General features: G+C 49.2%; 5 protein-coding genes across 5 annotated transcripts; 1 reads left to right on the plus strand and 4 right to left on the minus strand.

The window, feature by feature from the left end:
• Positions 1-1,474: 1,474 nt before the first annotated feature.
• ASPGLDRAFT_24728 (uncharacterized protein) lies at positions 1,475-1,840 on the minus strand (the record flags this gene model as incomplete). The annotated part of the gene is made up of 1 exon (XM_022543413.1): positions 1,475-1,840. One exon carries the CDS (start codon positions 1,838-1,840, stop codon positions 1,475-1,477), a length of 366 nt encoding a protein of 121 aa, XP_022402419.1.
• Positions 1,841-3,405: 1,565 nt separating this feature from the next.
• ASPGLDRAFT_73595 (uncharacterized protein) lies at positions 3,406-5,057 on the plus strand (the record flags this gene model as incomplete). Its single annotated transcript, XM_022549681.1, has 3 exons — positions 3,406-3,491; positions 3,685-4,363; positions 4,730-5,057. The coding sequence occupies 3 exons, from the start codon at positions 3,406-3,408 to the stop codon at positions 4,775-4,777; spliced, it is 813 nt and encodes a 270-aa protein (XP_022402420.1). The 3' UTR covers positions 4,778-5,057.
• Positions 5,058-5,099: 42 nt separating this feature from the next.
• Positions 5,100-6,155, minus strand: ASPGLDRAFT_34493 (uncharacterized protein; the record flags this gene model as incomplete). The annotated part of the gene is made up of 3 exons (XM_022544440.1): positions 5,100-5,397; positions 5,452-6,077; positions 6,135-6,155. 3 exons carry the CDS (start codon positions 6,153-6,155, stop codon positions 5,100-5,102), a joined length of 945 nt encoding a protein of 314 aa, XP_022402421.1.
• A 314-nt stretch (positions 6,156-6,469) lies between these two features.
• ASPGLDRAFT_57072 (Zn(II)2Cys6 transcription factor) lies at positions 6,470-8,881 on the minus strand. The gene is made up of 2 exons (XM_022548231.1): positions 8,314-8,881; positions 6,470-8,259 (listed from the first exon to the last, which is right to left on the minus strand). The coding sequence occupies exons 1-2, from the start codon at positions 8,797-8,799 to the stop codon at positions 6,676-6,678; spliced, it is 2,070 nt and encodes a 689-aa protein (XP_022402422.1). The 5' UTR covers positions 8,800-8,881; the 3' UTR covers positions 6,470-6,675.
• Positions 8,882-9,231: 350 nt separating this feature from the next.
• On the minus strand, positions 9,232-11,031 carry ASPGLDRAFT_45739 (uncharacterized protein). The gene is made up of 4 exons (XM_022546312.1): positions 10,123-11,031; positions 9,921-10,068; positions 9,677-9,860; positions 9,232-9,619 (listed from the first exon to the last, which is right to left on the minus strand). Exons 1-4 carry the CDS (start codon positions 10,720-10,722, stop codon positions 9,346-9,348), a joined length of 1,206 nt encoding a protein of 401 aa, XP_022402423.1. The 5' UTR covers positions 10,723-11,031; the 3' UTR covers positions 9,232-9,345.
• Positions 11,032-11,087: the final 56 nt, after the last annotated feature.

The following is an 11,087-nucleotide window of genomic DNA, read 5'->3' on the forward strand; positions in this document are numbered from 1 at the left end:
ACAAGCATCTTCCATCAAAGCTCTATACAACCGAAACAGCAATAGCCCCCCAGGCAGGGCACTAAACAAGCTGATCAAGGGTTCCCAGCTAGCTATGCAGGCCGGTGCAATACTAGCGCAGGAAAACAAGGATCTACGCGCGGCGAATGAGAAAAAGAAGCAAAAGCGAGCTAGATCTAAGAGACAGATCACTCACCAGGGCAGTCTATCAATGGAAGACGCTCAGCAGGTGATTCGGGGCCTAAACCAGCCTTCCGAAGTTGAGATAGTCACTCAGATGGCAGCGGCTGCGCCGGCTATTTCGCCTAGCCAGCGGCCAGCGCGCCGGCCACCAACGTGTAGTCTATGTGGGAATGTAGGGCATAAGATTAACCAATGTCCTAGTAGATAGCTGGATGAATTTAATGGCGTTGGTGGTTAATAAAATCGATTCCAATTTAGGTGGTGTGGTCAGGTGCGTCGCTCGCTTACATGCGTCGCTCGCTTACCGACCACGTTAGTTAGCGTATTAATTGGATGACTCAACAAATGGCCGATCACGCCGAAAGCCAAACCATCATCTTCCTCCGAACGGTGGTTTTCCCCAGAACAGAAGACACAACAATCCGAAGTCAACAAGGCGCGCAGGAAATAAGACCGGGACAGTGATAAACGGCGGCCGTTTCCAGTGCCATCATGATGTACAGACAGCAGCTCGACTAGATAGGCGCCTTCGGACGATACGACGACCCAATGAATTGCCAGATGTTGATTGGAAAGGCCGAGGCCGCTTAAGCCATTCCACGTCCTCCAAGTCAACGACAACCAAACTACGGGTCTGTTCATCCCACAGCATATTACGCCACTCTTTGTCTTTGTGTTCAACACCATACTTCTGGAGGGACTTCAGAGCTTTGTCTCGCTCTTTGTGGAAGAAATCCAAATTTTCGTCTTTGATTATCCGCTGAAGCCTAGTTCCAGACCAGCTCAGGATCATCATATGCGTCATTACCTGACTGTGGTACCAGTATGCGATGCTTGGCTCAAAGTCGCCTAAACAGACTGGGATCTGATATCCTTGCAAGCTTCAGAGCTTGCGATAATTGTCGACTTCTGTTTTAAGGGCATGCTGATTTTCCTTCGTTGTAGCCTTGATGACTACAGTATACCCATGAGACAATAGAGTCGCTTTCATGAGATACCCCATCCGACCACGGATGTGTAGCGGCTCAAAACCCTTATTTCAATTCTGGACAAGTTGATGGTGCAGCTTGCATGTGAACTCCTGCAGGCCCATTGGATGCCTCTGACCGCTGTGACGTTGCCAGTTAGGGCACTTTTTATCCAGAGGACCCCCGTTGACCATACCATGGATACAAGCCATGGTGCAGTACGGTCTCTACACCTTTTGAGAAGGAGTTTGCTTTGTTCTTCAGTAGGGTTGTGCCCGTTCATGTCCGCCAGTTGATAAATGTTTACCTTTCCTGTGACTCAATCAACTGCGCACGGCTGGTGCAGTGGACAGTGAAGGCATATCCTCATCACTATCACTGCTTTCACTTGGCAAGCCTGCCGGGGTAGATACACCTGGATTACAGCGAGCGTGGGAACATGTATTGTGTGTCTTTGGATTCCGTTTCCAGTGTGAAGGCCAATAATTTGAGGGCGGCGGCTCCTTGTGAATTGTTTCAGGAATATCGCGCAAGATGTCCAAGTATTTGACTTTCCAGGTCAAGAGCTGTTGATGTGCGGTATTGTGCCACTCTTGGGATGGAGCTTCAGCGGCCAGCGCTTGGAGTGTGAATGCAAGCATCTGGCCCACAGCAGTTTGGTGGAGACGGCTCTCATCACCTGCCTGCATGTCTTGATTTGGGAAACACAAGTAGTATTGAACTATTGTGGGATCCTCTGGAATATGTAGAAAGACAAATGCCTCCCCTGTCCAAATACACCCATTCTGTATCCCCAAGTCATGCATGTATGAGAATATCTGAGTGACAACAGCGGCAACAAGGCAGGTGGTATGAAACTCAGGCGTGTCTCCTTCCTGATCAATAACATCGCGGGCCAGGTCCATCTCATGCAAGCCTGCGACTAGCTCTGCGACCGTAAGCTTATGAGGGGCTTTAAACTCCACTGCATATACTGGTATCTGGCGCTCGTCAGCCACGACATGAACACAGAATTGATCAGCACGGCGATTGCGCCGCCTTCCTGAGCGAGCCCTTGTCTGACTTTGACTCAATTGTTTCCCCTTCTCTTTTCTTCTACCTCTCCCGCGGTTGGTGTTTGTTGGTTGATGGGGTGCGTCATCAAGATGCATCTCCAGACTGTCATCCAGTGAGGTTGAGTTCGCGCGGTCATAAAAGGCCACTCAGCCCTCAATACTGAACTCCTGTTGCAAAGTTTCATCGCCTCATAATGCCTCAACAATCTTTTCAACAAAGTTATCCACAGTGTCTCGCTCGAAATTTCATAAAGTCGCTTCTGAGTAAATCAGTCAGTCTTGGACATTTGTTGCAACATAGTCTATTCTTCCCTTGCCCGTCTCTCTTCCTCCAGTTGACGTCGTAATTCAGCAATATCGTCCTCCATAACTAGCGGTAAATCTGTCTTCAAATAGCTAGTGGATGACCCGCTGTTAGGACACCATGCATGACACAACACATGACAGGAGTCGCGATGTGGCATCCGAGCACCAGTTCATGCTCGATTACTAATCCAGCTAGCACGGACGCTTTATGCCTTAGGCATCAAGCATTTCCTGCAGTTGTCGACATATGATTGGCGTGGCTAACCCATCAGTGCTGCTCAAGACGCCTCGTAAATACGCCATGCAGAACGCGTTACACCCTGAGATTCATCTCGCTGAAAGTACAAATGTGACAATTTCCAACAATACTACACTGATTTTGAATTCTCAATCTGCCCCCAGGCGGTGATGCTGCTTTTGTAAAGACAGGACAGCATAAATGGATGTGAGACAATAAACTATACTTTGATGCCAAAATCCACTACAGCATGGTCGTCCTACAGTCACTATGCCCAGTCAATGGCAGGATTAACCAAACATTGCCCGTATTGCTCAAAGCAAGGTGTGAAATCAATGTTATGGTCATGAGAGCACAAGAGCATAGTGTCATTTGCCAAGAACTTCTGCATCAGTGAATGATTGTTCTTGTAGCATTGTCCTTTCCACAGTAGCGTGTCATTGGGCGCAGCAGACCAGAAATTTGACAACAGAGCTCCAATCATTCATCACTTGGCAGTGAGGTTTGGTTCCAGACTTTACAAAACCACCTCCGCGGGAATGTGACTGGTGTTTGTGGTGAAAATAACCAATAAAACCACAGGTGAGGTGTTTATGCCATTGGATTTGTTTCTCCTGGATGCTGAATTGTTGTCATCTGGGCGTTCCAACTGCATATGCGGCACATGGGATCGGCGTGGTTAGGGCAGAAGTGCGACGCAGGACGGGCGCCTGCAGAAAGGGGCAATGAATGGGGTCAATTGTAAGCTGTAATCAGCCTTGGGAGTCTGTCAAGCCTCGAGTCAATACCTTTCCTTTGATAAGGGAGTCGAAAGGGCGAATACCATTAATGAAGAGCGGCCGGAAAAGCAAGACCTCATTTTAGCGAGGTTAGTTCATCGCCGGTCCATCAAGCGGTACGCCGGGCAGGTTCACGATATATTTCAGTCAGACAGTCGATATGGGCAGCATAATGCACGCTTTTGTACCCAGCGGTGTCTACTTGGCCTGCAACAGCGTGATCTGCTCGATGACGCCTGCCCGAATGTGGATCTCCATAAACAAGGCGGAGACGGTAGGCTGCACGCCATTGATTTCACAACTTTGGTGCAGCATGTGAAGGAACAGCTGGATGACAATATCGACCGGAACTGTATGCCAATGGGAGGCTGTGGAGCATCAGGAGCGCCGTTCAAGGTCACTTGTGCTGCATATGGGTACACTGTTGTTGGAAAAGGCATGACCTCCTGCCGGTGGCGGGAGCTCTTGCGCGAAGCTGAGGTATATTGTTTCTTGCAGCAGGCTCAGGGTTCTGCAGTTCCTGTTTTCCTAGGAGCAATTGACCTGGAGAAGACCTACCTCCTCCATGGGGCTGGGGCAATTCGGCATATGCTACTTATGGGGTGGGGTGGGGATCCTAACAGCAGCATCGAGAATATGCCTTCTTGTCCAGAATTCAATAAGGAAGAGTTGAATCGTGAGATCTCGAAATCTGTAAAGAAGATCCACTCTCTCAGAGTTTTGCATGAGGACCTTCGACCGGATAATATTCTATGGAACGCCGAGCTGCGGCGGGTCCTGATTATTGATTTTCATTGGGCTGGATTGGACCGTCGACTGAAGAGAAAGCGGATGGTTTCATGCAGGGCAGAGGCACGTCAGCCAAAATGACCTCATACTATCTGTTAATGATAACTGTACATTATTGGAGCATTCTTTTGAGAAGATCTGTTCTTGAGGTGTTGTGAATCAGAGTTTCTTCACATGGGATTCATTATTTTTCTTTTTACGACGACTGGCGCTTTGGAACATAAGTTGATAGAGGCTGTAATCTAATTTAGTGAATTATTATCAAAGAATCACAAAGCCCACTCTAGGGTCGAATAGACTACATTAGCTGTAGCCAGTCTATTATTTACCATCTAAATTTTGACATGCATGCCCTCAAGCAGCAGCGAAACATGCTGGGGATAGGAGTGTTGGCATCAGCAGACAAAGTAGAACTGGGCACAAGTGAGGCAAATGTGCGGACGAGCAGAGAAGGATTAATATCCATTGATTTGCTGATGAAGTGGACCGATGTAATGAAATTGATTAGTTTAGTGCTTCTGTACACATATTCCACAGGATCTATGCACTGACCTCAAGAGTCATTCACCTTGCGCTGGTTGTCGTGATAGCATTCAATCTGAGCCGCCCACAGTGACTGCGGCACAGTTAGCCTCACAGACACAGAGCTTAGGACGGTCTACTGATTTGTTGAACCATTGTGCCAGGAACACGGCGTAGTTGGTGATCCGTCTGGAACCACCTGGAAGGTGGAGACAACTAATGTCAAATCTTCTTTAGATATAACTAGATGTCGACCAGTTCAGGCAATCCCAATTCGTTTGATAATGCGACTCCACGTCCGCGACTTCAGTGGCTGGGTGTCAGATGTTCGGTAACCTTCTGCAGTGTGTTCAGGTTCACGGAATATTGGAATATCCAGCTTCTCTTTCTTGATTTTCATCTGAATGCCTCTGCAGTGTGATGGAATTGGCACGGTGTAGATGTCTGCCTCGTCTTTGATCATCGCAATGAAGATGCCGTCATCAATTGCCAATGACAACAGTTGGGACAGTAAGTCAAATATTGGATTATCTTCATGTTCAACCACAAATCTCTTGCTGTGTTTGTGAGTAAACAGCCGACAGGCAACTTTTCAGAAAGACTTGACTTACATCCTTGGCTTCCGGTCCTCCCCTTTCATGTGGAGAAGAGTCACAATGGCGGCTAGTATGTTGCGACCGTCAGGTAGCGGATTGCGGACAATATAGAATTCAACGTGCCTCCAAAGTATGGTGCAAGTCTCATTACCCTCAAGATAGCCATCATTTGTGACGCTGGAAGTGTCTGAATTGCAGTCAGTGTTGCTCTCTGTCTCTGAACCAAATTCGTCATTTGAAGGATCACCCAGGTCAGCTTCTTCCAGTTCACTTAGATAACTTTCTATACCCATCTCATAACTGGAATCACCCGCGGCTTCTTGGTTCCTGGGGTTATCAGGTAAATTCTGAGACTCTATACTATCATTGCGTCGCTCCACTTCAGAGTGCTGGAGCGGACGACCATCTGCTTGGAAGTCAACAGGATGTCTTGTATCAAATAATGACACTGCCCGACAAGTGGAAACACTCAACAAATTGAGTCCTGCAAGTACATAGAGTTGCTGCTTCTCATCAGTGAATATGGAATCGCAGTGAACCATGTGCATAACGAGAAAATGCAAGAGATCATCCAAGGCTGCCGTCAGCTTGGGAAGTGGATGCCTATGCAAGCCCATCCGCTTGCTCACAACATTCATGTACTGCTTCCTATATTAGCAAAGAGTCGAAGCAGCCTCATCCAAGAATGAATCACTCACGTTGAGGCAATCTCCCTGCATTCTGGTCTCCATTTCATGGCGGTTTTGCATAAAGTAAAGTCTCTTCAAGGTCCTCCTGCTATGCATACTTTCTCCAAGGGAGTCCCAAGTATGCCATTGTGTAAAGAGGGCCGTTAAAGGGATACAGGGGATGGATAGGATGCTGTCATGGTAGTGGAAGGAAAGCAGCGGTTCATGGCACTATTTATCTTTTTTTCCTTTGCCTCGTTCTCTGCGCTGTAAGGGAAAAGAACCTCTCTCGGTGGACTCCACCCTCCAGTTACCATCCTCAGCGGGTCGTGCTGAGGATGTGGGCTCAGCAAGGCAGGGATCCTAGGTGGGACAGAGCCCGCTGGCTGAGGGTAAAAAAACAGTAATACCAATACGTGTCCGGTGCCGCACCGTCGCCAGTCTAAAGCGGCATGAGCGCCTTACCCGTTTAGGCGAAGTTCCTGGTGCCAACGACGCCAGAAACGGCCTCATGAGCTGCCGTTTTTGGCGTCGTCGGCACCCAAAGATTCATTCTATTTGTAAAATCAAATCATCGCTGCATATCCTCCATAAAATCCTCATAATTAGTCCACGACAATTGATCAATACCAACATCCCCCAAGTCTACTCCATCCCATACATTCGGCACATTTGTCCACGGTTCAATCCCAATGCTACCCGTACTACTAGACGGGGTTACAACCGGCCCCATCCCTCTTTGATTCTGGCCTTGATCCGGGGTCATCACCGGCAGGAACGGTGGTTGCAATTGCGCAGATGCAGACTCAGGAGTAAAGACTGCTCTTAAGCTCTCTCTCTTAGCGCGCGCTCTCTCCATCAACCTCTCCATCGGCTTCCACAGCATACCCTCTTTCTCGTCCGCGACCAATCCCCCGAATCGCTCAAATGCGCCTTCCACGGTATCCCAATATCGTTCTATCAGCGCTGCATCTTCGCATCCACACAGTTCCGCGATCGCGACCGCCAGCGCATGCCAGGGGACAAAGATACCCTCGAACCAGCGCCATGGATGCCCGCGGGGATCGCGGTGTAGTGTCTCCGTCTTCTGCAGAATATCCACGGATAGTCTGAGGAGATTGGATCCAGGGACATGAGGAGGCATGAAGTCGGGCGTGCGCTGGAGTGGTCGTAGGGCGATGAGCTGCATGGAGGCGGCGATGTAGTCTGCGACTTGATAGGTGTACCAGTGAAAAGGCACTGCATCTGGCTGGCAATTACGAAGCAGTTGCGATGCTGTCTGCTGGAAATCGGCGACGCATACCTGCCGTATATGCATGTACTGTGACCCCGGCTCCGTGAGTGAACGTACAGAGCATTGTGCCTTGGATATCACCAAGGTAAAAGTAGTGTCTGTGAAACCACCGGATTCCGTCGGGGCGATCTCGTGCCCAAACAGAATATCATCATCACTGAGATTCGCCGGCGCATGCGACTCCAACCAACTCCGTAAAATCATCGGCTCGGACGCCCGGTCCAGCGACGCCTGGACATCCAGCAATCCAATAGCACCCCACAGCCGCCTCCGCATTTCCTGCTCAAACGGCGTTATCAGAAATGGTGGGTCCGGCACATTCAGTGAGAGCGCCTGTGCTACACGAACAGCCATGCTGAGCATTGTCCATGCTCGTCTGCTGCGGTCCTGCAAGCGAGCTCCGATTAACGAAAGTACGAATGCTTGTAAAACAGTCAAGTCGTCTGATGTGACGAATTCAGCCCGCACTAGGGCTGCTTCTGTTTCTCTTTGGTATCTGGCAATTACCGATGCTCTGCTGGCTCCCAGAGCAGGGGGCCACTGATTTTCGGTGATGCTGCAGGCTGCTGTGTAGTAGACGGCGCATCGAAGGGCCTCTGGAGCTGGGTGACGAGCATCGTAGTGGAGATATGGTTTCCCTTCTAAGAGGAATGCACGGAGGGACGGTTGATGTAGAATCTTGAATACCGGGTCGACTTGTGTCAAAAAGACATGACACAGATGCTGCTGAAGCTGCGGAGTTGCCCATGGTTCTTTAGGGAAACATAAAGGGCTGCCTGTCAATCCACGGACAAGAACATCATAAGGCGCGAACGTCGCACCATCCTGACGCTGGTCCGTGACGTTGCGCAAAGAACAGTTCTTATCCCAACGTTAAGGTCAAAGCCGCATAAAGTCGTGACAGGTAACACTTACTTGTACATGCATCAAGCCCTCCCAAAACGAATTCCCCAAATAAGAACTGCCCTTCTGAACAACCACACCTCCACCTCCACCTCGAACGTCGTTACCCACAGGCGAAGGTAAATCACTCTGGAACTCGGTATCGCAGGGACTCGGCAGGATTCCCGCATCAGCCATCGCTGGCACGATAGTATTGGCCACAACCCCGTTATCCTGCATCAGCGTACAAACCAGCCCCTCCAACCTCTCCATCCTTCCCTTCAACTCATCAGTAGCATCAGCGGCGTCACTCTCGGTGACTTGATCTATGACCTTCGCCTTTCGGAAGCGGCCCCGTGGCAGACGTGCTCGTTCCACGGGGATACAAACCGCCCCGAGCCGTTGGCAGTTCGTGCACGGGCTTAGCTTGTCGCATTTCACCTTGCGCTGGCGACACATCTCACAGCTTAGTTGGACTTTGGGGGCGTAGGGCGCTCGTTGGGTCGTGCTTTCGGCCATCGTTGCATGTATGTATTGCTGGTTTGTTGGATGCGAGGCCGAGAGGATGGGTGGGGAGTAGTCTCAAGCAAAGAAACATGACAGGGTACCGATATCGATACACGCTCGTATTTATGATAGGTCTCATTTTTTGAGCTAACCGAGCGAATAGCAAGGTGCATCAAAAGCAAATGCAACTAACTGGCCCGTGACCGTAATGTTTACCAGTCATTGCCAGTTCAGCTACGGCAAGTCCGGCAGCTGAGGGGCGCGATAGAAGTATATTCAATGGTATCCAATCAGAGAGACTAGTGGTCTCGTTATCTGAAGACTATTGCTCTGCATGCATGGTTGGCTCTGCTCCGTATGTAGTCTGAAGTCGTACATTTGCCAATATATTGACTGGCTCGAGTCACGGCTGCATGATTCTACTGCTTGATATTCGGGAACCTTCTCATCCATTAAATCATGGTCCATTATCCAGATCTATTATCTAAAACCTGCCGTAATTCTGTCCTAACACCTGACAAATATGAAATAACCACCCAAAAAACCAAAGAAAACTAGCTAAATAACCAATTCCAAATTCACCATCTCATCACAATTCGTGAGATTCTGAAACAGATAATCCATAGTAGACGCTTCCGGACTGGTCCCGGGGAGCTGCAGCTGTGGTTGTGGTGGCATATTACCAGTATGATTTACCATGCCCGAAGGTCGGGCCGTAGATGCCGACCCCGTTTCCACGGAATTCGCGAAAAGGCGCTCCGCCGGGGACATCGACACCTGGGCTCGCCATTCTAGCAGTCGATCAAGCGGGAGATTATGTGATTGGTCGTTTCTATCAGTAGCGCACGTTAGCGTCGTATGATGAAGAAAAGAAAAGAAAAGTACTGACAAGGGTAACGGCGGTCCTCGCTGCCGCAAAAACTCCTTATAATCAAACACTTTGTAGCCACTTTCTTCAAGCAGCTCCCACTCCGGTGCTTGGGACTCGACGATCCTCGAGAATTGCTCTTCAAAGTACCGCCGGAGGGTAGGGAAGTGGGCGATCTTCAGTAAGCCGTCTAGACTGCAGAGACCTGTAAGTAGTTAGTCGGTTACGCACGAGATATGTAGCGTGAAAGTTAAGGAGGACTGACTTGCAAGAAGGATCAGCGCAAACGATCTGACGCAGATACTGGTATTGCGTAACGGCCCAAACACCATCGTGACTGCACGTCGTGCATCACTAGCCCAGTCTTTGGCCTTGCCTCGACGCTTAAGCACTTCGGCCATTTTCTTGTTCATCTATCTGGACGTTAGCAGGGTGCGTCGTAGACATGAGATTGAGGAGGCAGTCACCTGCTTTGCAGCGAAATTCGGAGACAAACCCTCATCATGTACCAACCGGTCTTCTTCCATCTTGAAGATCTGCCAACTAAGTAACCCGTACACATTCCCCACTGTATTCGAGACATTCCCTAGCCGCCCAAGGACCTCTGCAAACTGCATAATGGAAACATTAGGACAAGTGGTAATCCGCGACCCGCTGTACAACCCCTCCACTTGCTGGTTATGATCCTCCACACTGGAGATCGGGTGGTTGAAAAGCGCCGCCAGCAAGTCCTGCAATTTCTTCATCCGCTTCAACCCCAAATCCGATTTCGTCAATGACGGCGTCGGCGATGTAAACAGTTCACTGGAAGTGGGGGATTGTCTTGGTGAGGATCCGAATGTCGTCGGTGAAGCTTCTGTCGAATAACCCTTGGGAATACCGTCATCTTTATCCCTCCCCAACCGCTCGGACATTTCCCGCAGAGCACTGATCCAGTTCTCTGGAGGGCGTTCTTGGAGACTTGGGCCGCGGGCTATCACGGTGCCGTTGGCGACGATGACTGAGGATATCGATTCGCTGTGTTGCTGGAGGGTGAAGTAGACTTCGCCTTGAATCGGCAGCTGCATGGCGATTGTATGATTTTGAAAGATCTTAGTATTAATATGATGCATATGATTGACAGCACAAGTTCTATCTTCTGTTCGTATTTATGTATCTATACCATCACTCAGCTCGGGTTTAGGACGGATCCAGAATAGTCATCCTCGGGTCTCTGGACCAGGGTGCTGGCGGCTGACTTGCAGTCTGCTGAAATGACAGTAATAAATTTCACTTCTCTAAGCCAATCCATTGGATCGCCATTAGAGCCGACTAGTTCAGAGACAACGCAGATTGTGCTTACTCTTTCTTTCCTTTTTTTTTTTTTTTTTTTTTTTTGATTATGTGATACTTTTATCAATTTTTATATACTGGACCCTTCTTGAACAATTTC

This window comes from Aspergillus glaucus, assembly GCF_001890805.1.
Source record: "Aspergillus glaucus CBS 516.65 unplaced genomic scaffold ASPGLscaffold_7, whole genome shotgun sequence".
In the NCBI taxonomy this organism is placed as follows: Eukaryota; Fungi; Ascomycota; class Eurotiomycetes; order Eurotiales; family Aspergillaceae; genus Aspergillus; species Aspergillus glaucus.

Bases quoted from the DNA above. Each gene is read 5' to 3' on its own strand.
- ASPGLDRAFT_57072 (XM_022548231.1), bottom strand. From the start codon at position 8,799: ATGGCCGAAAGCACGACCCAACGAGCGCCCTACGCCCCCAAAGTCCAA. The intron at 8,260-8,313 runs GTAAGTGTTACC...CGTTGGGATAAG, and splicing joins AGGGCTTGATGCATGTACAA to AACTGTTCTTTGCGCAACGT.
- ASPGLDRAFT_45739 (XM_022546312.1), bottom strand. From the start codon at position 10,722: ATGCAGCTGCCGATTCAAGGCGAAGTCTACTTCACCCTCCAGCAACAC. The intron at 9,861-9,920 runs GTCAGTCCTCCT...AACTACTTACAG, and splicing joins TGCGCTGATCCTTCTTGCAA to GTCTCTGCAGTCTAGACGGC. The intron at 9,620-9,676 runs GTCAGTACTTTT...CGCTACTGATAG, and splicing joins CGAGGACCGCCGTTACCCTT to AAACGACCAATCACATAATC.